The sequence below is a fragment of the Lingula anatina genome, chromosome 5, assembly GCF_051362555.1.
Source record: "Lingula anatina isolate TDL-2025a chromosome 5, LinAna3.0, whole genome shotgun sequence".
Classification (NCBI taxonomy): domain Eukaryota; kingdom Metazoa; phylum Brachiopoda; class Lingulata; order Lingulida; family Lingulidae; genus Lingula; species Lingula anatina.
Genome location: NC_141771.1, coordinates 14,703,336 through 14,728,730, shown reverse-complemented (window position 1 = coordinate 14,728,730; position 25,395 = coordinate 14,703,336). Strand labels below are relative to the sequence as shown.

The 25,395-nt window shown below is 40.1% G+C and overlaps 4 protein-coding genes across 4 annotated transcripts; 2 read left to right on the top strand and 2 right to left on the bottom strand.

The window, feature by feature from the left end:
- Positions 1-6,034: 6,034 nt before the first annotated feature.
- On the top strand, positions 6,035-7,156 carry LOC147761704 (beta-1,3-galactosyltransferase 5-like). Its single transcript, XM_087014040.1, has one exon. The coding sequence runs from the start codon at positions 6,035-6,037 to the stop codon at positions 7,154-7,156; it is 1,122 nt and encodes a 373-aa protein (XP_086870166.1).
- Positions 7,157-7,546: 390 nt separating this feature from the next.
- On the bottom strand, positions 7,547-10,763 carry LOC147761703 (E3 ubiquitin-protein ligase TRIM56-like). Its single transcript, XM_087014330.1, has 2 exons — positions 10,648-10,763; positions 7,547-10,047 (listed from the first exon to the last, which is right to left on the bottom strand). The coding sequence occupies exon 2, from the start codon at positions 10,040-10,042 to the stop codon at positions 8,144-8,146; it is 1,899 nt and encodes a 632-aa protein (XP_086870456.1). The 5' UTR covers positions 10,043-10,047; positions 10,648-10,763; the 3' UTR covers positions 7,547-8,143.
- A 2,610-nt stretch (positions 10,764-13,373) lies between these two features.
- On the top strand, positions 13,374-17,795 carry LOC147761702 (uncharacterized). The gene has a single exon (XM_087014038.1). It carries the CDS (start codon positions 13,374-13,376, stop codon positions 17,793-17,795), a length of 4,422 nt encoding a protein of 1,473 aa, XP_086870164.1.
- A 3,643-nt stretch (positions 17,796-21,438) lies between these two features.
- LOC106153138 (E3 ubiquitin-protein ligase TRIM56-like) lies at positions 21,439-24,087 on the bottom strand. The gene is made up of 2 exons (XM_087014037.1): positions 23,978-24,087; positions 21,439-23,342 (listed from the first exon to the last, which is right to left on the bottom strand). The coding sequence occupies exon 2, from the start codon at positions 23,335-23,337 to the stop codon at positions 21,439-21,441; it is 1,899 nt and encodes a 632-aa protein (XP_086870163.1). The 5' UTR covers positions 23,338-23,342; positions 23,978-24,087.
- Between the last annotated feature and the right edge of the window lie 1,308 nt (positions 24,088-25,395).

Sequence of the window (25,395 nt, the reverse complement as noted above, 5' to 3'; positions counted from 1 at the left end):
TTTTAATCGTCAAGACACAATCAAAACACACCTTCTTTTGGAAAATCAAGTGTGTGTGATTGTTTTAGCGGTTACAAGCAACGCCATTGTGATTGTTTGCTTCATCTAAAGCAGCGAGTCTACAAATTGCGTTTTCGGAAAGTTAGGCCTATCGGAATAGTAGAGGGCTACCAAAGTGTGCATGTACATCCAATTTGCAATTCGCAGTCGATGCAGTTTTTCGTCCAAGTAACCGTATTTGCGCTCTGCATTGAGTGCTTGTTATACAGGCCCACGCAACTCGAAAACATTGCACATTGCGACCGAGCGCAAGCGTCTCGATTCCATAACTCGCCCATGGACATACTCGCCCCATAAGGGGGTTATGGAATCGAGACTCTTTCGCTCCATCGCAATGCGCGAAGCACTCGAGTTACGGGCCCAGGCCCTGAACAATAAGAATGGAGCAGTTGTTTAAAAGTGAAAATTAGACAACAAATAACGAGAAAAGGACTGTGGACGGATTGGTGCTTGAAACGAGAACACTCGAGTTATTAGCACGATGCTCTTACCAACTGAGCTATCAGGCCTTGCTGTTTTTTTTTTTTAACCAACGAAAAATGTTGAGAGATGTTGTGTTATCATGTTGTTTTGTTTATACTAGTACTTCTATCATACGCTGTACCTTGAATTGCATTTAGAATAATGATTTATTGAGCACAGAAATGTTTTACATTTATTACGCCTTCTCGTTGAGAACCTTATCTCTTAAACACCTGTTTATAAATATATAATAGTGTTGTCTTTGCTTCGATAATTACCCACAAAAGGAATAAAAGATAGCCCGAACACCATGTTGTAAATCATCCAACAATAAACACCAGCACTCGAAATTGAAAGTGTTTGAATATGGGACAGTACTCCCCATCATAATAATAGGGATTTAAAAAAACTGAGATAACATACTTGTACATGTACACTGTAGTATACAACGGAATAGCTGATAAGATATAGTGACAAACGGTAAACTATATGCTCTCTAGCGCTGTGCAAGACAAAACAAACATCGGAATGAAGACCAGATCGGGTATCTCCTTATTATTAGTGGTTATCAATATTCTGGCGATATATTTTCTTTGGAACAGCACCAGGACTGGCGATATCTCCGTCCAAAACAAAGATGAAGGTGCAAACAGACAGATGGAACCTTCGGAAAATCTCACCAGGAGGCATGCAGGAGAATTAGTTAAAGAGGACACTCAACAGATTAGTCTTGGGGATTGCATGGTGCCAGAGATTGTATGTGAACTAAAGAAAAATGATTCTGACCTGTGGTACCATATTAAAAGATACAGGTGCATAATAAACAACTCATGCAGGGATACAGACGACGTGTACCTACTAGTGTTAGTAATGTCCGATCCTCGTGATTTTGTCACCAGGGGCATGTATCGAAAGACGTGTGGGAGCGTTAAAGACGTTCTTGGAGAGAAAATAAAAACTGTATTTGTCGTCGGCCAAACAAATGATTCAGACGTGGAACGTAGGATATTAGACGAAAACTCTGAACACAAAGATATCATCAAAATGACATTTAACGACAGCTACAAGAATTTCACTCTAAAGACACTACTGGCCATGCGATGGGCCATTGATTACTGCGCAGGTGCAAAATTTGTCTTAAGGTGCGGACACGATGTTGTTGCAAATTACCGCGAGATTATCAGGTACTTGAAAGATCTACCAAAATTCAAGACGGAAACGTTATTTACGGGTTTTTTTATACCAGAAAGGGAAACCGCCTTTTCGAAATCCAACACAAAAATATTACCAGTCGTTTAGACAGTACAGTGGAAATAAATATCCGGCTTTCCTGTCAGGGTTTGCTACAGTAGCCTCATTCCAAGTCATCAGAATCCTCCATTCAGCTTCGTTTTGGAAACATCTCTTCATTGAAGATGTGTACCTAGCCACACTGGCGCACGAAAACGGAATCGAGCTTGTCCACAATCCAAACTTTTGGATGACAGTACCTCTAGAAGTAAGGAAGGATCATTGTCTTCTCGCAATGCCGTTGGCCATTCACAAGGCACCTGACTTTAAATTTTGGAGTGTTTTGTATCATTTGGAAAAACAGAGAGTTGTAAACTGCACTCAAAAACAACAGATGCGTGGACTTAGGGGGCATATGTAAGGCTCTGTTCTCACAACTTTTAGATCGATCTATCACCGCGGGGAGTCTCACTAGATTACTGTCAGATAATCCCCCTTAATTGTCCGTCCCCGCCTACTACAAGCTTTAAGGGGTAATTAACTTTCGTGTCCGCCCGGCTGACAGCTATTTAGCGTGAACCCCCAGGGAGTTAGGTCGATCCAATGTAGGTCGATCTAATCTATGAGAATGGGGTGTAAGTTACATGTCACCGTTACAAGGAAAAATAAAGTCAACATTACCAGACCTACCCAACTACCAGACTCGGCACCTAAGGATCCTGAATTAACCGGTATATCGGACCACACTACCCGTTTTCAAGGTGTGTGTCAGATCGCATTTCGGAGTATCAGTCAGAACACCGACAGGATGAGCCCACGCTCGGCTGTCACCTAGATTGGATAGTAAACGATTGTTGTAAAATCGCTATATGATTTTAAAACCGGGTGCATAAATTTGAAAACCACCTAGAACAACCTTAGACTGCCACATTAATCTAATACAATGCTATAAAGCCCTATCAAAAGGTGTTAAAACATTCAAACGGAATGTCGTAAAGTGCCCATATACCCCCATAGAGACAATAAAATAGAGTACTCTAAAGTAAGGGTACAGTCTCAGGTTGTTCTAGGTGGTTTTCAAATTTATGCACCCGGTTTTAAAATCATATAGGTGGTAGGGTCACAGCCCGATGCAAACTTTCACAGAGAGTTTAGTGAAACAAAGCATACCAAAGTAAATAACATTCTTCAATAAATAACATGTATAATTCAAAATAAAAAATATCCCGCCTTCACAGGTATGTATGTCGATCACAATTTATTATTAGTAATATAATACTAAAAAACATTTTGTCATTTTGATTGGAAAACAATCTTTTTAAACGGGAAAGCAGGCGGAACTGTTTCGAAGCTGCGTCGGGCAATTAATGAATATCAAATAAAATCCAGATTAGAATTGATGTTTTTCGGTTTGCGTTTGCAATAATTTAAATTTACGGTCCGTAGTTTACAACTAACCATATTCGAGACCCAATTAACACTATTCATCCTGCACTCCCAGTAACATACACATATGCATAAATAAAAGGCACAATGTACCAATACCATGGGCTTGGAATGTTCTCCAAATGCGGACTGATCTAACACCTCAGGCGACATTATCCTACACACACCCTTCCAAAAGGTATTTTTAACATGTTTGTGGTCCCTCATTTGACCATCGATGAGATACAAGAAATAATTTGATTCTGCATCAAAACCGACTTCCTTCCAGTGATGGATGGACAGGTTCAGGTGCCTCTGGGATCACTGAACGTAGCATTCTCAGCTGATATCTCATTCCAACTTCAAGAACTGACCCTGCGGTTAACTCCAGGCTTCATCATGACTACAAACTTGCGCACACACCTCTCGCCTGGCAAGTGTTTGTTAAAGAAACAAATTGCTCTAAGGATAGAACCACCATCTTGGAGCCCTGATATTAAACTTACTAATCAATTGTGACATGACTTGGAGTGTGCAATGCAAAGGAGAACCAACCCCATAAAACGTGGACCAACGCCCCCAACTTGTAAAAGAAGAATGGGACAATATCCCACAAAACAGAATTGTTACACGTGTTGAAGGCTTGTCGCGCCTCTACAGGAGATAATTGCAGTACGCGGTAGACGCACACGCTGTTAGGCACGTGGCCTTTAACGAGCACACCCTAATGCTAATTGTGTGTGAATTTGGTGACATTTGATGGCGTCTTTGCAATTTAATAGTCATTTTTTTTTACATATGTAGAAGTCACAGTGAAACAGTGGATATGAGGGGGTACCTCTTATAAATTTTACTAAATGGTATAAAATATGTATATTTTAACCACTATTTTGTATTTTTTAACCATTAATAATTTTATACACGGTATCTGTAATAAAAAGCACCATTTTTAACAATTTATAGCTGTGAGGTGATCGTTTGTAAATGAAAGTAAATGGAAATGGGGGTGGGACAACCTTCTTGACCAATGTTGTATATTCCTCCTCAGTTTTCATTTCTAAGAATCACAGAATGTGCTTGAAAGAGCATATTTACAATGGTTAATATTTGCAAACTAAAATGCCCGTGATACATAATTACCTCAAATTCTGTGATATAACTGCAACTAATTCTCTTTTTTATATACGACCAGTTTGCTTAGCGTCCTTTATTGAAAAAAAATGCCCATGATCCAAGTGACGTAAGAGCTACAAGGTGTTTACATGGCCATTTTATATGTTATCAAATAATCAATTGTCACAAACACATATATGGAGGCCATCGTTAGCTTAACAGTCACTCATAATTCGAAGTATTTAATTTCGCTTTTATTTTCTCCATCGACCAGTTGTCCGATGCGCTTTATTGCTACATCTTTCGGACCACCAAGTCCATTTTCTACGTGGTCCTTGTTGTTGTGGTCACACAGGACGTTTGGACGGGCACGCAGCTCTGGCACGTATTCGTCCCTGTCAAACTGGCCGACAGGAAACAGCCTGTGGTCACGTCTGAATCTATAATCACCGCAGGTGGCAAATGTAATTCAACTATTTTTTTCTCACTCGCCGCATTCGGACTGCAGCGCACATTCCGGGGTCGGACACTTTAAAAACATCGAAACACATTACAATAAAACACTGCTGACATCAAGCGGCGGACACCTTATTGTGAGAGTTAATAAATATTCGTGTGCACTGCGGTGGAAGGGTCGCAGTCCGATGCAAAAACCAATCGATTTACGGACAGTTTAGTGAAGCAAAACATTACTCAAGTACATGACACTTTTTTCCTGTCGCATACTTTAAAACACACGACTCAATAACTTCACCGATTTGTGCTCTGAACACATTTTATTTTTAATAATATAATATTAAAATACATTTTGTCATTTTGCTGGGACTACAATCTTTTTACACGGGACAGCAGACGATGATTTTACGAAACTGCATAGGGGGTTTATTGAATATTAAATAAAGTCCAGTTTCGGATGTTTGTCGGGGGCGTTTGCAGTATTTTAAATTTAAGTTTCGTAGTTCACAACTAACCATATCTCATTCGAGACCCCTTATAACACATTTCATCCTCTGTAGTCACTGTGATCTTTTTGCTTGAAAGATTCTATAAGCAGACAACGATTAATGTTTGCAGAATAAAATACACGTTATACATAAATGATAAATAGTTCATATTCTGTGATATAACTGTTAAGGAACGGTTAACTTTTCTCGTCCTTATAAACCATCTGTGCCGAGAATTAAATGAAAACCTCCATGACGTAAGATCTACAAGATGTTGGCAAACTGGTAATCTAAGTTATTATTATTACATCTTTTCACGAAAAAAAGTTTTTTTAACCAAAGAAAAATGTTGAGAGATGTTGTGTTATCATATTGTTTTGTTTATACTAGTACTTCTATCATACGCTGAACCTTGCATTGCATTTATAATAATAATTTATTGAGCACAGAAATGTTTTACATGTATTACTCCTTCTCGTTGAGATCCTTATCTTAACATGAATACACCTGTTTATTAATATTTAATAGTGTCGTCTTTGCTTCGATAATTACCCACATAAGGAATAAAAGATAGCGCGAACACCATGTTGTAAATCATCCAACAATGAACATCAGCACTCGAAATTGTGAGTGTTTGAATATCGGACAGTGCTCCCCATTATAATATAAGGGACTAGAAAACTGAAATAACATACTTGTACATGTAAACTGTAGTATATAACAGAATAGCTGATGAGATATAGTGACAAACGGTGTCATATATGCTCTCTAGCGTTGTGCAGGGCAAAACAAACAGTGGAATGAAGACCAGATCGGGTATCTTCTTATTATTAGTGGTTATCAATATTCTGGCGATATGTTTTCTTTGGAACTGCACCAGGACTGGCGATATCTCCATCCAAAACAAAGATGAAGGTGGAAACAGACAGATGGAACCTTCTGAACATCTCACCAGGAGGCCTGCAGGAGAATTAGTTAAAGAGGACACTGAGCAGATTAGTCTTGGGGATTGCATGGTGCCAGAGATTGTATGTGAACTAAAGAAAAATGATTCTGACCTGTGGTACCATATTAAAAGATACAGGTACATTATAAACAGCCCCTGCAGGAATACAGACGACGTGTTTCTCCTAGTGTTAGTTATATCCGATCCACGTGATTTTGTCACCAGGGGCATGTATCGAAAGACGTGTGGGAGCGTTAAAGACGTTCTTGGAGAGAAAATAAAAACTGTATTTGTCGTCGGCCAAACAAATGATTCAGACGTGGAACGTAGGATATTAGCAGAAAATTCTGTACACAGAGATATCATCAAAATGACATTTAACGACACCTACAAGAATTTCACTCTAAAGACACTATTGGCCATGCGATGGGCCATTGATTACTGCGCAGGTGTAAAATTTGTCTTAAGGTGCGGGCACGATGTTATCGCAAATTACCGGGAGATTATTAGATACTTGAAGGATCTTCCAAAATTCAAGACGGAAACGTTATTCACAGGCTATTTGTACCCGAAGGGGAGTTCTCCTTTTCGAATTCTAACACAAAAATATTACCAGTCATTTAGGCAGTACAGTGGAAATAAATATCCGGCTTTCCTGTCAGGGTTTGCTACAGTAGCCTCATTCCAAGTCATCAGAGTCCTCCATTCAGCCTCGTTTTGGAAACATCTCTTCATTGAAGATGTGTACCTGGCCACGCTGGCGCACGAAAACGACATCGAGCTTGTCCACAATCCAAACTTTTGGTTGACAGTACCTACAGAATTAAAGAAGGATTCTTGTCTTCTCTCAATGCCGTTGGCTATTCACAAGGCACCTGACTTTAAATTTTGGAGTGTTTTGGATGATTTGGAAAAACAGATAGTTCAAAACTGCAGTCACGAACTAGTGTTGCGTGAACCTTGGGGGCACATGTAAGTTATTCCGCGGTTGCAAGGAAAATAAAGTCAACATTTGTGTACTTGGATTTTCCCTACAGAATGGCTTGTGAATCTATAATCACTGAAGGTAGTAAATGTAATTAAACTTGTTTTCCACTCGCCGCATTTGCACTGCAGCGCACGTACCGGGGTCAGACACTTCAAAAACATAAGAAACAAAAACACATTGCAGTAAAATATTCCAGACGTTATGCAGAGTACGGCCGAGACTTAACTTTGAGGGTTACAAAATTTTCGTGAGCACCATGATGGTAGGGTCACAACCCGATGCAAAAAAATTACAGAGAGTTTAATGAAACAAAACATACCAAAGTAAATAACATTCTTCAATGAATAACACATATAATTCAAAATAAAAGATTGACCGTCCTCGCAGGTATGTGTTTCGATCACAATTTATTATTAATAATATAATATTAAAATACATTTTGTCATTTTGATTGGAAAACAATCTTTTTAAACGGGAAAACAGACGGAACTGTTTCAAAGCTGCGCCGGGCAATTAATGAATATTAAATAAAATCCAGATTAGAATTGATGTTTGTCGGTTGGTGTTTGCAATAATTTAAATTTACGGTCCGTACTTCACAACTAACCATATTCGAGACCCGATTAACACTATTCATCCTGTACTCCCAATAATATACACACATGCAAAATATACTCCTCAGTGTTCTTTCTAAGAATCACAGAATTTGCTTGAAAGAGCATATTTAAAATAGTTAATATTTGCAAACTAAAATACACGTGATACATAAATACTTAAAATTCCATGACGCTAAGTCACAGCAAACAATTCTCGTCTTTATATACAACAAGTTTGCTGAAAGTTCTTTATTGAAACAAAACGCAAGTGACGTAAGAGGTACAAGGTGTTTACATGGCCATTTTATATGTTATCAAATAATCAATTGTCTGTATCCACAAACACATATTTGGAGGCCATTGTAAGTTTAACAGTCAATCATAACTCGAAGAATTTTATCTTCCCTCTCTGTTCTCCAACGACCAGTTGTCCGAGATGACTTATTGCAACATTTTTCGGACTGTCAATTCCATTTTCTTTGGTTAAAAGAAATCGCTTGAATTTCCCATCTGGTGACACCAGATGAAGACGATGGTTGTGGAGGTCTGTTAGAATGATGTCTCCATTATCCAAGCAGCATGCGCCGCACGGACCGTTCACCTGCCCGTCCCCATCACCCTGGGTACCATATCTGTATTTAAGCTGGAGAGTGGAATCGAATACACGGATGTGATCATCTCCTTTGACGATGATGTCATCATTGAGGTTACAGTGGATGCGTTTGCTATATTTTCCCCCTGGGTCAGGTGTTGTCTGCAGGACCTCGCCCTCCTTGTGGTGCACAGTCAGAGTACTGAGACCTGCCACTACATAGTGACCCTTGGTATTGACCGCTACTGCCTGAGGTGATTCACTGTGGAATGTTCTCACGTGGTCTCCTTTCTTGGAGTAGATAATGATTTCATTTGACCCCTGACATCTAGTGACAATGTTGCCATCATCATCAATGGCAATCCCTGCAAAGCCGTACTTTTCTGCTGCTCTTGGGTTTGAAATTGTGCCCTGAAGGACAAAGTTCAAATCGTAGATGAGGATTCTATTCCGTGACTTGTCCTCATTACAGAATATGCCAAAAAGAAAATCACCGTTTATATCAGTGGTCACGTGACTGATCATCTCCTCAGGAGACTTGGTCAGTTCTACTTTGAATGATGTCACCAGTCTTCCACTCACGACCGGAACTACGTTTCCAAGACAACTGTTGATATTGGTAACGCACTCCTCCATGTCGTTGGTGATTAGCTGTAGCTGGGTCATGGCTGCAGGCAGGGTCGGGATGTCGAGAGTCTGAACGCTCTCGCTGCTTTGCTCACAGGTCGAGGCCATTTGGAGGACATCTATATCGTTGCCATGGTTAATGAGTTTCCTTGAGAAGTCTACTACGTCGTCTAGTTGGTTTTGGTCGGCGGTAGCAGTTGCAATTAAACCATTTAAGATGTCTAATTTGGCATTTGCCATGGCATCTATTTCTTCCAGAAGATCATTGGCACGTTGACGGGCCATCTTAACAACTTGCTCCAACTGCTTGTTTACTTGACTCTTTGCCTTCTTTCTTCCCTCTTCTACTGATATTTTCTGATCTTCAGCAGCAGTTTTGAAGTGATTGTACCGTAGACTTTTCTTCTCGATGGGCTTCACCCTGAGTTCTAGTTTCTCCTTGCGTTTGTCGGCAGCAGTGTTGATTCTAAGGCAATCATGACCCTGGTGTTCTAAAACCATACAACCGACACAGATGAACTTTTTACACACTGGGCAGAAGATTTCTACGGGGTCTTTGTTGTTGTGGTCACACAGGACGTTTTGCCGGGCACGCAGCTCTGTCACGTATTCGTCGCTATCCAACTGGTCGACAGAAAACAGCTTGTGGTCACGACTGAACTTATGAAGCACATGATCCGAAGAACAATCTCCACACATGCTTTCCTCACAGTCCAAACATCGTTTTGTTGCCGTTGGTGGGTTGGAGACATTTTTCATGCAACATATCTTGCATTTCTTGGCAGCCTTGGCTTGTTCTACTTGACCATATGTGTGTGATATGCTGACCAGAAGATGATTTGTTTGTAAAGCACTTACACCGCCTCCAGGGAGGACACAGTGACGTCTACAGATAGGACAAGGGAAGCGAGGCTGACCTTGACAATTTCTGTCCAAATGGCCCTGGAGGCAATGCTGGCAAAACGTATGGGCACAGCTGAGGACCTTGGGATCTTTGAACTTTTGATGACATATGCTGCATGTTAGGAAATCTTCCGTAAGGATCTTGGACAGAGACATGGCTCCTAAGACCAAAATATGAAAATAAAGAAATGAAATACATCAGATAAAAGATGAAGATTTGGTAATGGAGGTAAACATCAAAAAGCCATATTTAAGTACATGCAATGTAAGGTATGCAAGTTCATGTTAAAATAAGTAAGACAAGTGCCGACACATGAAAGAAAAGTCATGCAACGTCTTCAATTTTTATAGAGAACCAAATCAGCCTCTTTATTATGCTTGTGTAACAAAAGTTACTATAGGAAAAAATATACAAAGGAAAAAAAAAGTAGAAAGAAAAAAGAAAGGCGGAAGTACAAATGAAACTTAACTAATAGATATAGAATTAGAATTATTATAATCTATCAATTGAATTATGAAATGAATGAAAACTGAAAATGAAAAAAATTATTTAAAAAAAAATGTAGGTACCCAAAATATTACAGGGTAGGTATTATGATGAGTAAATACTACACTCCGGACTCGGTAACGACGCCTTATTTTTATACCAACCTACAGAGACACAAACTGCAGCAAGCACCATTCCCCTATACATTATCATACAATTATCGGAATTATATTCCTAATGTAATGTATTACAATATATTAGGAATGGGCTTTACCTGTACTTCCTCCAGTTATATTTCTCTTGGTGGCAGGTACACGCCCCCAGTCGCCATTAGATGTGCTGTCTCTCTTGACATGTACACCTGGTCAGGTGAGGTGTTCAGTGTTCAAGGGGACCTGAAAGTACATCTTAATCAGCTATTTTTTGGGTTATCTCTATGTACAATACAGACAATACAGACATGGTGACACATTATTTCATAGCTGTTATCTGACTGAATTCAGTTGTGACACTGATACAACTGACCTAGTAGCAGGGGTGTATAACACAGATTTAACGCAGCGTGTATATTAAATACAGTACTGGGTCTTCAGTTTAATGTTATATTGTCGACTACGTAATCATACTTTGATATTAAAGATGAATTTGAGAGGTAACATCCATAAATTCGCCTAACTTGGCTAGTATTAATGTAGAGGAACAAACCTTCAAATGAGTATATTGCAGGGTTTATGTATGTGTTACGTATTGAACTTTCTAGTGTACAGTCAGAACCAGTACAGGAACCCTTGTTGTCTCAACAACCGCAATTAGGTATCAACTACCACAATCACATCTCAACAACAGCAATATTTTCCACAACTCGTGCAGTATCTCCTCTACCGCATTATATCTAAGTCTACAGGTGATCGTGGTCTACACGAATTAAAAATCTGCCTTGATTTCAATCTTGCCTATCACATATACATGTACATACACGTAGGCGAATGCTGTGGGCAGATCGAGAGGACCGCTCTTTCTCTGTGGGAAAAACCCCGCTGTAAATGGGAATTTGGTTTGAATTTGACAAATATTTAATTTCTCATTGTGTCAACTTGGGGGTTGGGGGGGGGGGGGGGCAATTTTTGACTAAACAGTAAATTTTTCCAGATGGGTGTGGCTCTTATTTGATTTAGAATTTCAAAAGGGAAACACATGCCAAATATGGTAATTTTATCAAGTGACAAGGTTTTTTCGTTAAGTCGCCCCACCACACACTTTTCCATGCTTGGCGTGATGTCAAAGTGGTGTTGACCTGTAACTCACCACACTGGTTCAGTGCAGGTTGGTGAGTGCCTGATGCCCAGTTGCTCAAGAATGAGCAGTTTGCACAAAGTTTTATTGGTACCAATTGTCGTTTGAATTATCAGACAGATTACTGAGTAAAATGCATATGGAAGTAATGTTTTTTTTCAACAAAACACAATCAAGACACACATTCATTGGGCAACTTTAATGTGTGTGATTGTTTTAGCAGTTACAAACACCACCATCGTGAGTGTTTGCCTCATCTAAAGCAGCGAGTCTACAAATTGCCTTTTCGGAAAAGTAGGCCTGCCTTTAGTTTTACTCAGCTAGTCCTAAATTTGTGTTTACGGTTATCCTTCTATCCTTCATTTTAAAAAATTAGCCACATTTTCGGCTCATCAGCTATCGGAATGGCAGTGTTGCAATGTTTCGTCCTAGTAACCGTATTTACGCTCTGTGTTGAGCACTTGTTACACAGGTCGTGATCAATGAGAATGGAACAGTTGTTTAAAATGAAAATCAGACAACAAATAACAGTAAAAGGGGCACAGCCCAACTCTGGCTTAAATACAGGACATTCGCGTTATAAGCAAGACGCTCTAACCAACTGAGCTATCAGGCTACGAAATAAATGCCTTCAATCAAAGACAAATGTTGAGAGATGTTGTGTTATCATTTTGTTTTGTTTATACTAGTACTTCTATCATACGCCGTACCTTGAATTGCATTTATAATAATAATTTATTGAGCACAGAAATGTTTTACATATATTACGCCTTCTCGTTGAGAACCTCATCTTCACATGAATACACCAGGGCCCCGTAACTCGAAAGCATCGCGCATTGCGACCGTGAGCAAGCGTCTCTGTTCCATAACTCGGGATTTACTCGCCCCATATTACATATTGTAGCCTCTATTTGATATCGCTATTAGCAATACGTGATGTTTTTGAGTTACGGGCCCTGTTTATTTTAATGTTTTATAGTGTCGTATTTGCTTCGATGATAACCCATAAATAAGGAATAAACATCCACGTTCTCTGTGTCATTTAAATAACATTGAACATCAGCACTCGAAATTGTGAGTGTTTGAATATCGGACAGTGCTCCCGATTATAATATGAGGGACTAGAAAACTGAAATAACATACTTGTACATGTACACTGTAGTATATAACGTGTAAGGTTTAGTTTACTTTTGTTGTGATTGAGGAGCCTGATGTCCGGCTCATCTAATGCACTCATTTGCATAAATGACAACTTTTCATTCAGGGTGGTGCCCCATGAGTTTTGCACTTTGTTTCATTCATCACAGTGTCTCCGTAGGAGGAACACATAGTACTCTTACTTTTGAATCCGTTATTTCTACTTGAAATTTATAGTGTAAAGAAATGGCAGAAATGGTGAGTTTAATACTGTTTATTGATTATTATTGATTATTGATGATTAGTTATTTATTATTGGTGATTATTGAAATGTATAAATTTTTGAGTAAGTAAATTTGAACACGTAAATAACCGTTAGTAAGTACATTGTTGTAATTTTCTTTTTCTTTTCTTCTTTTTTAGTTTTTACGTGTCTTGTGAATCCATGTGAATAAACCAAGATCCAGTGAAAAACACATGCCTTTTCTTTGACTTTTATTTAACCTATATAACCCCTGCGTGTTATATAAAGTAAAAACATTTTTCAATCATCCCACTGAAATTTCCATCATGGCGTACCACGGCAGCTTACAAGATTTCGGACTATCCCATAGACGATTCAGAACCAACAGTTTGCGTTCGGCATCGGAATCCCAAAGGACGAAAGCAGCGCTTGCTATTGCTAATGCTCAGCTGGAATTCGAAGAAGCGGAAACCGCACTAAGGCGTCGGTATCGCGAGCAAGAGCTAAAAGACGAAATGAGAATGCTTTCCCTACGAGCCCAGGTGAGACGGCGGGAAATTGAGGCTGAAATTCAGGAAGACGCATCTTTATCGGAACACAACTTCACGATTGATCGCTACTTTAATTCCATGGAAGAAGGTAACGTTGATACTATTGATGCACATAATCTGACAAATTCCGATCATGTTTCTCATCAACATATCAGTGCACAACAGCAACAGCAGAGTGAGCAACAGCGGTCACGCATGAATGCACATCACCCGCATTCCACGCAACAGCTTCAGCAATTAGGAGTGTCATATGAGACGGAGCCCACTCAACCGAAACCTATGTCAAGGACAAATCAACCACAGGAGTTCCCTACTGCAGCACAGTCGTCACAACCGTCACAGCTACAGCAACCGTACATTGTGCCATCCTATACAGATCCAACGATGACGTTAAACCCACATGCAACGGAATATACACCTATGACGGCGCAGTCAATAGGTACGTCTACCATAGAGCAACAACGTCAGCTTACCATGAATGACCAAGTAGCACACTTACTTCAACAACAACAACGAGCTTTACAAGAAATCACGCTGAACCAAGAAATGCCCAAACGTGAGTACTTGTATTTCAATGGTGATCCGGTATCATACCCGACTTTCATAAGAAACTTTGAGACTAATATTGAACAAAGAGTACCAGACTTTAGAAGTAAACTGTCATACCTCATACAGTACTGCACAGGTGAAGCCAAAGAAGCCATAAAAAGCTGTGTCATACTTGAACCAGAGGAAGGTTATTTCCAGGCTAGAAACATATTACAGACTCATTTCGGACAAAAACACATCATCATCAAAGCTATGTTGGAGAAAATAGTAACAGGTCCTCCCATTAAAGCGTCAGACGTTACACGACTCTCCAAGCTCTCAAGAGACATGACTACGTGCCAAATGACAGCATCCAAGATGGGATACTATGAAGATTTGAATTCTATGGATACTCTGGAAAAAGTGATCCGGCGATTACCGCAATATCTCCAAGCTGGATGGGCCAAACGTTCCGGAAAATTGTTGAATCAGTGGATTGAGGTCAAGTTCAAGGATCTCGCAGATTACCTGGAGGAAATGGTACAGATTGCCAACACAAGGTTCGGACAATTGGTAGGATCCAAGCCGGATGTGAAACCTAAGTCAAAGGGCAGTTGTCACAACCCGTCCTATAAGACCACTACCCTAGCCACTAACGTTCACCCTGCCGAGAAAAGCAACAGTAACTCCAACAAGTCCCAGCCATCGTCAGTCCAGAGAGACCCGTGTGTGTTTTGTTCTGGAAATCATACTATCAAGCAATGTTTCAAATTTGCTAGAATGAATTACAGTGATAGGAGAAATTTTGTGTCGGAAAACAAACTGTGTTTCAATTGTCTTCAGTCCAACCCTCCACACACGGCGAGAACGTGTCAATGGAAACAATTGTGTCAAGTCCCTGGATGTGGCAAGCGACATCACGCGTTACTACACCCACCCTGTGTACCTGCCAACAGCTCCGCACTGCAACGTGAGCCTGGTGCCAACGCTACGTCTGTTGTTACTGACCCCGTAGTTGCAGTCCAGAGTGCTGCGGTAGCGACAGGAAGAAGAATCAGTCTACAGATTATCCCAGTGACCGTGAGCGGCGGCAATGGTGGACCGATTATTGAAACTTATGCATTTCTAGACAATGGATCTGATCACAGTTTATGTTTACACAGTTTAGCTGAAAAGTTAGGTGCCAGAGGGAAACCTATCCAGTACAGTGTCAGTACAGTTAACGATGAAAGTTGCGTAAACCAAGGACAAGAAGTACAGCTAGAAGTGAAAGCTATCAATAGCCAGCAAGGATTGATTCTAGATCAAGTTTGGACGACCGACAGACTACCCATCTGTGAAAAGAACATTCCAAACAATGAGGACATTTTAGAGTGGAGCCATTTGAAAGATGTGCAACTGCCAGAGCTAGATGACAAAACAGTTACCATTCTCATCGGTAATGATCACCCTGAAGCTCACTGGCGCATAGAAGAGAGACGAGGCGATAAGAAACAACCGTACGCGATCCGAACGATTTTAGGATGGACTATATTAGGTCCCATGAAAAGACCAAATGATGGTGACGTCACGGTTAATTTCATTCACGCAGACCAGGTACTCGGATGTGACAATTCTCTGAGAGGCTGCGATTCTATTTCTACCCAACTAAGCAAGATTTACAACAGTGAATTCAGTGAGTCTTCAGTCAGCAGCAACCAGTGCATGTCATTAGAAGATAGGAAAGCGAAGAGAATCATGGATGAGTCCGTGGTATTTGTTGACGGACATTACCAAGTTTCACTTCCTTGGAAGTCAGACGAGCTCTTACCCAATAACAAGCCAGCAGCTGAAAAGCGCTTGAATTTGCTCAAAAGACGTTTACAGCGTGACGAAAAACTACGAGAGAAGTATACTCAAGCTCTTCAGGAGTATATTGATAAAGGACACGCTCAGAAGATTGACCACAGAAATCTGCATAATAACAGCAATTCTGTTTGGTACTTACCTCATCACCCTGTGATCAATTCAAAGAAGTCCAAAATTAGAGTTGTCTTCGATTGTGCAGCGAAATATGCAGGCGTTTCGCTGAATGATTCCTTGTTACAGGGTCCGGATTTAACCAATTCACTCATTGGAGTTCTCCTTAGATTCCGCCAGGAGAAGATAGCCATTGTTGCTGATATTGAGCAAATGTATCATCAAGTGAGAGTGTACCCTGATGATCGTGACGCCTTACGATTCCTATGGTGGCCGGCAGGAGATCTCAGCAAACAACCAGAAGAATACCAAATGTTAGTCCACGTGTTTGGTGCTACTTCCTCTGCAAGTTGTACAGTCTACGCTCTCCTCAAAAATGCAGAAGATCATGGAAAGGACTTTGATTTCCAGACCGTTGAAACTGTCTACAGAAACTTCTATGTTGACGATTGCTTAAAGTCTGTAGAGACCGTTGATGAAGCTAAGATGGTGATTACTCAACTCACCTCGCTACTGCAGAAAGGTGGATTTCATCTGACCAAGTGGATATCGAACCAGGAGGAAGTTCTATCCAGTGTGCCCACTGCAGAGCAAGCACCGTCGGTCAGAAATGTAAACTTTGACAAACAGCCGATAGAACATGCGTTAGGCGTACAGTGGAAAATAGAAAAGGATACATTTGGATACTGCGTCCGTGAAAGGGATGTAAAGAATACCCGCAGAGGTATTAAGTCATTTATTGCATCAATATATGATCCACTGGGTTTTGCAGCGCCACTTATTCTCAAACCTAAACAGATACTCCAAGAATTGTGTCGGGAAGGCATTGCGTGGGACAGTGACTTACCTGCAGAGCATCTTAATGCATGGACACAGTGGAGAGAAGGATTGGACAATTTACAAACAATTGAAGTCCCAAGATGCTACAAATCAGCTCAATTAGCAGATATTCAGTCCATTGAACTTCACCATTTTTCAGATGCCTCGTTATCCGGCTACGGCATTGTTTCCTACTTGCGGTTTGTTGATATTAATCAGCAGGTATATTGCAACATTGTCATGGGGAAATCACGTGTAGCGCCTCTGAAAACAGTGACTGTTCCACGAATGGAGCTGACAGCTGCTACATTGTCTGCGAAAGTTCACAAACAAATGATGGAGGAGCTACAACTGCCCATTCATCGTGTTGTTTTCTGGACAGATTCTACGATTGTGCTCCAGTACATTCGGAATTCCGCGACCAGATTCCACGTTTTTGTTGCCAATCGTTTACAAATGATACATGATGTTTCATTCCCATCGCAGTGGTATCATGTTGATTCAGATCAGAACCCGGCAGATTACGCTTCGAGAGGAATACAGCTCAGAAGTGATTACGGTGATGACATACAGCTTTGGTTACATGGCCCAGCTTTCTTGTATCAGCCCGAGATACATTGGCCGAAACAACCAGATAATCTACATGAAATTCCAGAAAATGACAGAGAAGTGAAATGTAAATCAGCTCATGTACATGTCACTACGTCGTCGGAAGTATTGGACGGTGTAGAGCGATTGTTGCATCATTTATCATCGTGGTATACTTTACAGAAATCAGTTGCCTGGATTTTGCGTTTCAAACGCTACTTACTGTCCCGCGTGAGACAGTTGACAGTAGATAGAAACAATGGACCATACAGGAAATCGCGCTTGCTACTGATGCCATTGTGATGTATGTACAAGCAAAATCATTTCCCAAAGAGTGCAACGTTGTATCATCTGCAATGACCAAAAAACCCGATTCCAAGGGATACGTGAGCCCATTGCGCAAGCTATCTCCGATCAAAATTGATGGGATTCTGTGTGTAGGAGGACGTCTCCAGAATGCAGCGATATCTACTTCACGGAAACACCCGAAAATTCTTCCACACGATCATCACGTCACTGAAATCATTGTGCGACACTATCACATTAAAGAAGGACATGTGGGAGCATATCACGTGTTATCTGTGATACGTCAAGAATTTTGGATAACGCGTGGATTGTCAACAGTGAAAAAAGTCATTCGCAAGTGCATGGTGTGCCGAAGATGAAATGCAGTTCCCAGTAGTCAAAGCAGACCATTACTACGACCTACAAACTTTGTCACCTAACCAACTACTGTTGTTGCTTTCGAATCCCTGTTTGTCCGCTGACAATTTCACAGAACGTGATCAATATAATGAACAGTGGAAACACGCGCAGTTAATTGCAGACCAATTTTGGCAGCGATGGATTAAAGAATACTTGCCTGTGCTTCAAGAACGTCAGAAATGGCTCCGACCAGCAAAAAACTTTCAAAAAGGTGACTTTGTTTTGCTTATTGATGAAAATGCCTTTCGTGGTCATTGGCCTAAAGGATTGATAGAGGAAACTTTTCCTGATAAATACGGACATGTGCGCCAGGTGATTGTTAAAACAGCCAAGGGACGCTTTCGCCGTGATGTGCGAAAATTGTGTTTATTGGAAGGAAATTTTGTTTAATGTGCAATGCATTTAAGTGACAATGACTTTATAAGACATTTTTTGAGTAAATTAAATAGTGTTTATATTTGATTAGAAAGGCTATTTTGAATCTTGATTAAATCGCCTTTCGGTGGCCGGTATGTAAGGTTTAGTTTACTTTTGTTGTGATTGAGGAGCCTGATGTCCGGCTCATCTAATGCACTCATTTGCATAAATGACAACTTTTCATTCAGGGTGGTGCCCCATGAGTTTTGCACTTTGTTTCATTCATCACAGTGTCTCCGTAGGAGGAACACATAGTACTCTTACTTTTGAATCCGTTATTTCTACTTGAAATTTATAGTGTAAAGAAATGGCAGAAATGGTGAGTTTAATACTGTTTATTGATTATTATTGATTATTGATGATTAGTTATTTATTATTGGTGATTATTGAAATGTATAAATTTTTGAGTAAGTAAATTTGAACACGTAAATAACCGTTAGTAAGTACATTGTTGTAATTTTCTTTTTCTTTTCTTCTTTTTTAGTTTTTACGTGTCTTGTGAATCCATGTGAATAAACCAAGATCCAGTGAAAAACACATGCCTTTTCTTTGACTTTTATTTAACCTATATAACCCCTGCGTGTTATATAACGGAATAGCTACTGAGATATAGTGACAAACGGTGTCATATATGCTCTCTAGCGTTGTGCAAGGCAAAACAAACAGTGGAAAGAAGACCAGATCGGGTATCTCCTTGTTATTAGTGATTATCAATATTCTGGCGATGTATTTTCTTTGGAACTGCACCAGGACTGGCGATATCTCCGTCCAAAACAAAGATGAGGGTGCAAACAGACAGATGGAACCTTCGGAAAATCTCAGCAGGAGGCCTGCAGGAGAATTAGTTAAAGAGGACAGTCAACAGATTAGTTTTGGGGAATGCATGGTGCCAGAGATTGTATGTGAACTAAAGAAAAATGATTCTGACCTGTGGTACCATATTAAAAGATATAGGTACATAATAAACAGCTCATAATAAACAGCTCACGAAGTATTTCTCCTAGTGTTAGTTATGTCAGATCCTCGTGATTTTGTCACCAGGGGCATGTATCGAAAGACGTGTGGGAGCGTTAAAGACGTTCTTGGGGAGAAAATAAAAACTGTATTTGTCGTCGGCCAAACAAATGAATCAGACGTAGAACGTGGGATATTAGAAGAAAACTCTGAACACAAATATATCATCAAAATGACATTTAACGACAGCTACAAGAATTTCACTCTAAAGACACTACTGGCCATGCGATGGGCCATTGATTACTGCGCAGGTGCAAAATTTGTCTTAAGGTGCGGACACGATGTTGTTGCAAATTACCGCGAGTTTATCAGGTACTTGAAAGATCTTCCAAAATTCAAGACGAAAACGTTATTTACGGGTTTTTTATACCAGAAAAGGAAACCGCCTTTTCGAAATCCAACACAAAAATATTACCAGTCTTTTAGACAGTACAGTGGAAATAAATATCCGGCTTTCCGGTAAGGGTTTGCTACAGTAGCCTCATTCCAAGTCATCAGAATCCTCCATTCAGCTTCGTTTTGGAAACATCTCTTCAATGAAGACGTGTACCTGGCCACACTGGCGCACGAAAACGGAATCGAGCTTGTCCACAATCCAAACTTTTGGATGACAGTACCTCTAGAAATAAGGAAGGATTCTTGTCTTCTCTCAATGCCTATGGCCATTCACAAGACACCTGACTAAATTTTGGAGTGTTTTGTATCATTTGGAAAAACAGAGAGTTGTAAACTGCAGTCAAAAACAACAAATGCGTGGACTTAGGGGGCATATGTAAGTTACATGTCACCGTTACAAGGAAAAATAAAGTCAACATTACTTGGGTTTTCACTTCAGAATTGCTTGTAAATCTATAATCACCGAAGGTAGCAAATGCAATTCGACTTTTTTGCACTTGCCGCATTTGCACTGCAGCGCACGTACCAGGGTCAGGCACTTCAAAAACAAAAACACATTGCAGTAAAATATTGCAGACGTTATGCAGTGTACGGCCGAGACTTAACTTTGAGGGTTACAAATTTTTCGTGAGCACCGTGATGGTAGGGTCACAACCCGATGCAAACATTTACAGAGAGTTTAGTGAAACAAAGCACACCAAAGTAAATAACATTCTTCAATAAATAACATGTATGATTTAAAATAAAAGATTTCCTTTCTTCACAGGTATGTGTGTCGATCACAATTTATTATTAATAATATAATACTGAAAACATTTTGTCATTTAGATTGGAAAACAATCTTTTTAAACGGGAAAGCAGACGGAACTGTTTCGAAGCTGCGTCGGGCAATTAATGAATATTAAATAAAATCCAGATTAGAATGAATGTTTGTCGCTTGGCGTTTGCAATAATTTAAATTTACGGTCCGTAGTTCACAACTAACCATATTCGAGACCCGATTAACACTGTTCATCCTGCACTCCCGGTAATATACACATATGTATAAAAAATTCTCCTCGTCAGTTTTCATTTCTAAGAATCACAGAATTTGCTTGAAAGAGCATATGTACAATGGGTAATACTTGCAAACTAAAATACCCGTGATACATAACTACCTCAAATTCCGTGATATAACTGCGAAGTCAATACACGTGATACATAATTACCTCAAATTCTGTGATATAACTGCAACTAATTCTCGTCTTTATATACGACCAGGTTGCTTAGACTCTTTTATTGAAAAATAATGCTCATGATCCAAGTGACGTAAGAGTTACAAGGTGTTTACATGGCCATTTTATAAGCTATCAAATAATCAATTGTTTGTATTCATAAACACATATTTGGAGGCCATTGTAAGCTTAACAGTCACTCATAATTCGAAGAATTTAATCTCGCCTCCATACTCCCCAACAACCAGTTGTCCGAGACGATTTATTGCAACATCTTTCGGAAAAGCAAGTCCATTTTCTTTGGTTAAAAGAAATCGCCGGAATTTCCCATCTGGTGACACGAAGTGTAGACGACAGTTGTGGAGGTCTGTTAGAATGATTTCTCCTTTATCCAAGCAGCATGCACCGCACGGACCTTTCACCTGCCCGTCTCCATCACCCTGGGTACCATATCTGTATTTAAGCTGGAGAGTGGAATCGTATACACGGATGTGACTGTCTCCTTTGACGATGACGTCATCACTGACGTTACAGTGGATGTATTTGAAATATTTACTCTCTGGGACTGGTGTCGTCTGCATGACCTTGCCATCCTTGTGGTGTACAGTTAGAGTACTGCGACCTGCCACTACATAGTGACCCTTGCTGTTTACCGCTACTGCTTCCGGTGATTCACTGTGGAAAGTTCTCATGCGGTCTCCTGTCTTGGAGTAGACAATGACTTCATTTGACATCTGGCATCTAGTGACGACGTTACCGTCATCATCAATGGCAATCCCAGCAAAGGCGTCTTTTTCTGCTGCTCTTGGGTTTGGAATTGTGCCCTGAAGGACAAAGGTTGAATCGTAGATGTGGATTCTATTCCGTGACTTGTCCTCATTACAAAATATACCAATAAGGGTATCACCATTTGTATCAGTGGTCACGTGACTGATCATCTCTTCAGGAGACTTGGCCAGTTCTACTTTGAATGATGTCACCAGTCTTCCACTCGCTGCGGAAACTACGTCTCCAAGGCAACTGTTAATTCCGGTAATGCACTCCTCCATGTCGTTGGTGAGAAGCTGTAGTTGGGTCATGACTGCTGGCAGGGTGGGGATGTAGAGAGTCTGAACGCTCTCGCTGCTTTGCTCACAGGTCGAGGCCATTTGGAGGACATCTATATCGTTGCCATGGTTAATGAGTTTCCTTGAGAAGTCTACAACGTCATCCAGTTGGTTTCGCTCGGCGTTAGCAGTTGCAATTAAACCATTTAAAATGTCTAATTTGGCATTTGACTTGGCATCAATTTCTCCCAGAAGATCATTGGCACGTTGACGTGCTATCTTAATAACTTGCTCCAACTGCTTGTTTACTTGACTCTTTGCCTTCTTTCTTCCCTCTTCTACTGATAGTTTCTGATCTTCAGCAGCGGTTTTAAAGTGATCGTACCGTAGACTTTTCTTCTCGATGGGCTTCACCCTGAGTTCTAGTTTCTCCTTGCGTTTGTTGGCAGCAGTGTTGATTCTAAGGCAATCATGACCCTGGTGTTCTAAAACCATACAACCGACACAGATGAACTTTTTACACACAGGGCAGAATATTTCTACTGGGTCCTTGTTGTTGTGGTCACACAGGACTTTTTGCCGGGCACGCAGCTCTGTCACGTATTCGTCGCTGTCAAACTGGTCGACAGGAAACAGCTTGTGGTCACGACTGAACTTATGAAGCATATGATCCGAAGAACAATCTCCACACATACTTTCCTCACAGTCCAAACATCGTTTTGTTGCCGTTGGTGGATTAGAGACATTTTTCATGCAACATATCTTGCATTTCTTGGCCGCCTTGACTTGTTCTACTTGACCATGTGTTTGTGATATACTGACCAGAAGATGATTTGTCTGTAAAGCACTTACACCGCCTCCAGGGAGGACACACTGACGTCCACAGAGAGGACAAGGGAAGCGAGACTGGCCTTGACAATTTCTGTCCAAATGGTCTTGGAGGCAATGCTGGCAAAACGTATGGGCACAGCTGAGGACCTTGGGGTCTTTGAACTTTTCATGGCATATGCTGCATGTTAGGAAATCTTCCGTTAGGATCTTGGACAGAGACATGGCTCCTAATACCAAGATATGAAAATAAAGAAATGAAATACACCAGATAAAAGATGAAGATTTGGTAATGGAGGTAAACATCAAAAAGCCATATTTAAGTACATGCAATGTAAGGTATGCAACTTCATGTTAAAATAAGTAAGACAAGTGCCAACACATGAAAGAAAAGTCATGCAACGTCTTCAATTTTATAGAGAACCAAATAAGCCTCTTTATTATGCGTGTGTAACAAAAGTTACTATAGGAAAAAATATACAAAGCAAAAAAAAAAAAAAAAGTAGAAAGAAAAAAGAAAGGCGGAAGTACAAATGAAACTTAACTAACAGATTTATAATTAGAATTATTGTAATCTATCAATTGAATTATGAAATGGATGAAAACTGAAAATGAAAATAATTATTAAAAAAAAAAAAAAAAAAAAAAAAAAAAAAAAAAAAAAACGTAGGTACCCGAAAAATTACAGGGTAGGTATTATGATGAGTAAATACTACAATCCGGACTCGGTAACGACGCCTTATTTTTATACCAACGTACAGAGACACAAACTGCTGCAAGCACCATTCCACTATACATTATCATACAATTATCGGAATTATATTCCCAATGTAATGTATTACAATATATTAAGAATGGAATTTACCTGTTCTTCCTCCAGTTATATTTCTCTTGGTGGCAGGTACACGCCCCCAGACGCCATTAGATGTGCTGTCTCTCTTGACATGTACACCTGGTCAGGTGAGGTGTTCAGTGTTCAAGGGGACTTCAAAGTACATCTTAATCAGCTATTTTTGGGTTATCTCTATGTACAATACAGACAATACAGACGTGGTGACACATTATTTCATCGCTGTTATCTGACTGAATTCAGTTATGACACTGATACAACTGACCTAGTAGCAGGGGTGTTTAACATAGATTTAGTACAGCTTGCATATATAGTACAGTACTGGGTCTTCAATTTAATGTTATATTGTGGACTTAGTAATCATACTTTGATATTGGAGATGAATTTGAGAGGTAACATTCATAAATTCGCCTACCGTGGCTAGTATTAATGTAGACGAAAAAAAGCTTCAAATGGATATATTGCCGGGTTTATGTATGTGTTACATGTTGAACCTTTACTAGTTTACAATCGGAACCAGTACAGGAACCCTTTGTGTCTCAACAACCGCAATTAGATATCAACTACCACAATCACGTCTCAACAACAGCAATATATTCCACAACTTGTGCAGTATCTCCTCTACCACATTATATCTTAGTCTACAGGTGATAGTAGCAGGGGTGTTTAAGTACTGGGTCTTCAGCTTAATGTTACATTGTGGATTAAGTAATCATACTTTGATTTAAGAGATGAATTGTCAATAAATTCGCCTACCGTGGCTAGTATTAATTTAGACGAACAAACCTTAGAATGAATATATTGCCGTTGTAACGTGACAGAGAGTCCTCCATGACAGAGAGTCCGCTTCCCATTCATTTGTACAGGTGAGCCTTGCCCTAGATTTTGACACATTTAGGTGAAACTAGCGCTAAACATTGTAATGATATGGAGGCCGGACTCTCTGTTACACGGACCTTAAGTTTCGTTACACCGGGTTAATGTATGGGTTACATGTTGAACTTTTTTGTTTACAATTTGAATCAGTATAGGAACTCTGGGTGTCTCAACTACTACAATCACGTCTCAACAACAGCAGTATATTCCACAACTCGTTCAGTATCTCCTCTACCGCATTGTATCTTAGTCTACAGGTGATCGTGATCTACACGTAATCTAAATCCTGCTTGTAATGAAAACGTGGTGAAAACTGTGGTGAAAACGTTGCCCAAACAATATTGGAGCTTTAAACCTGGATCACACTGCGCTTGTAATCTATAGACAACCTTTTAAGAGCCACAAAATCTTGCCGTCCCTATCGAACACTGTGCAAGCTGATTTTTTAAAATAAGCTGTTTTACCCTAGTCACCAAGCCTGACATACCCCGGTACCACAAAAATTATTTTGTTGATGTGATGCCAAAGCATAAAACCGTTTTACCTGATCCACACCC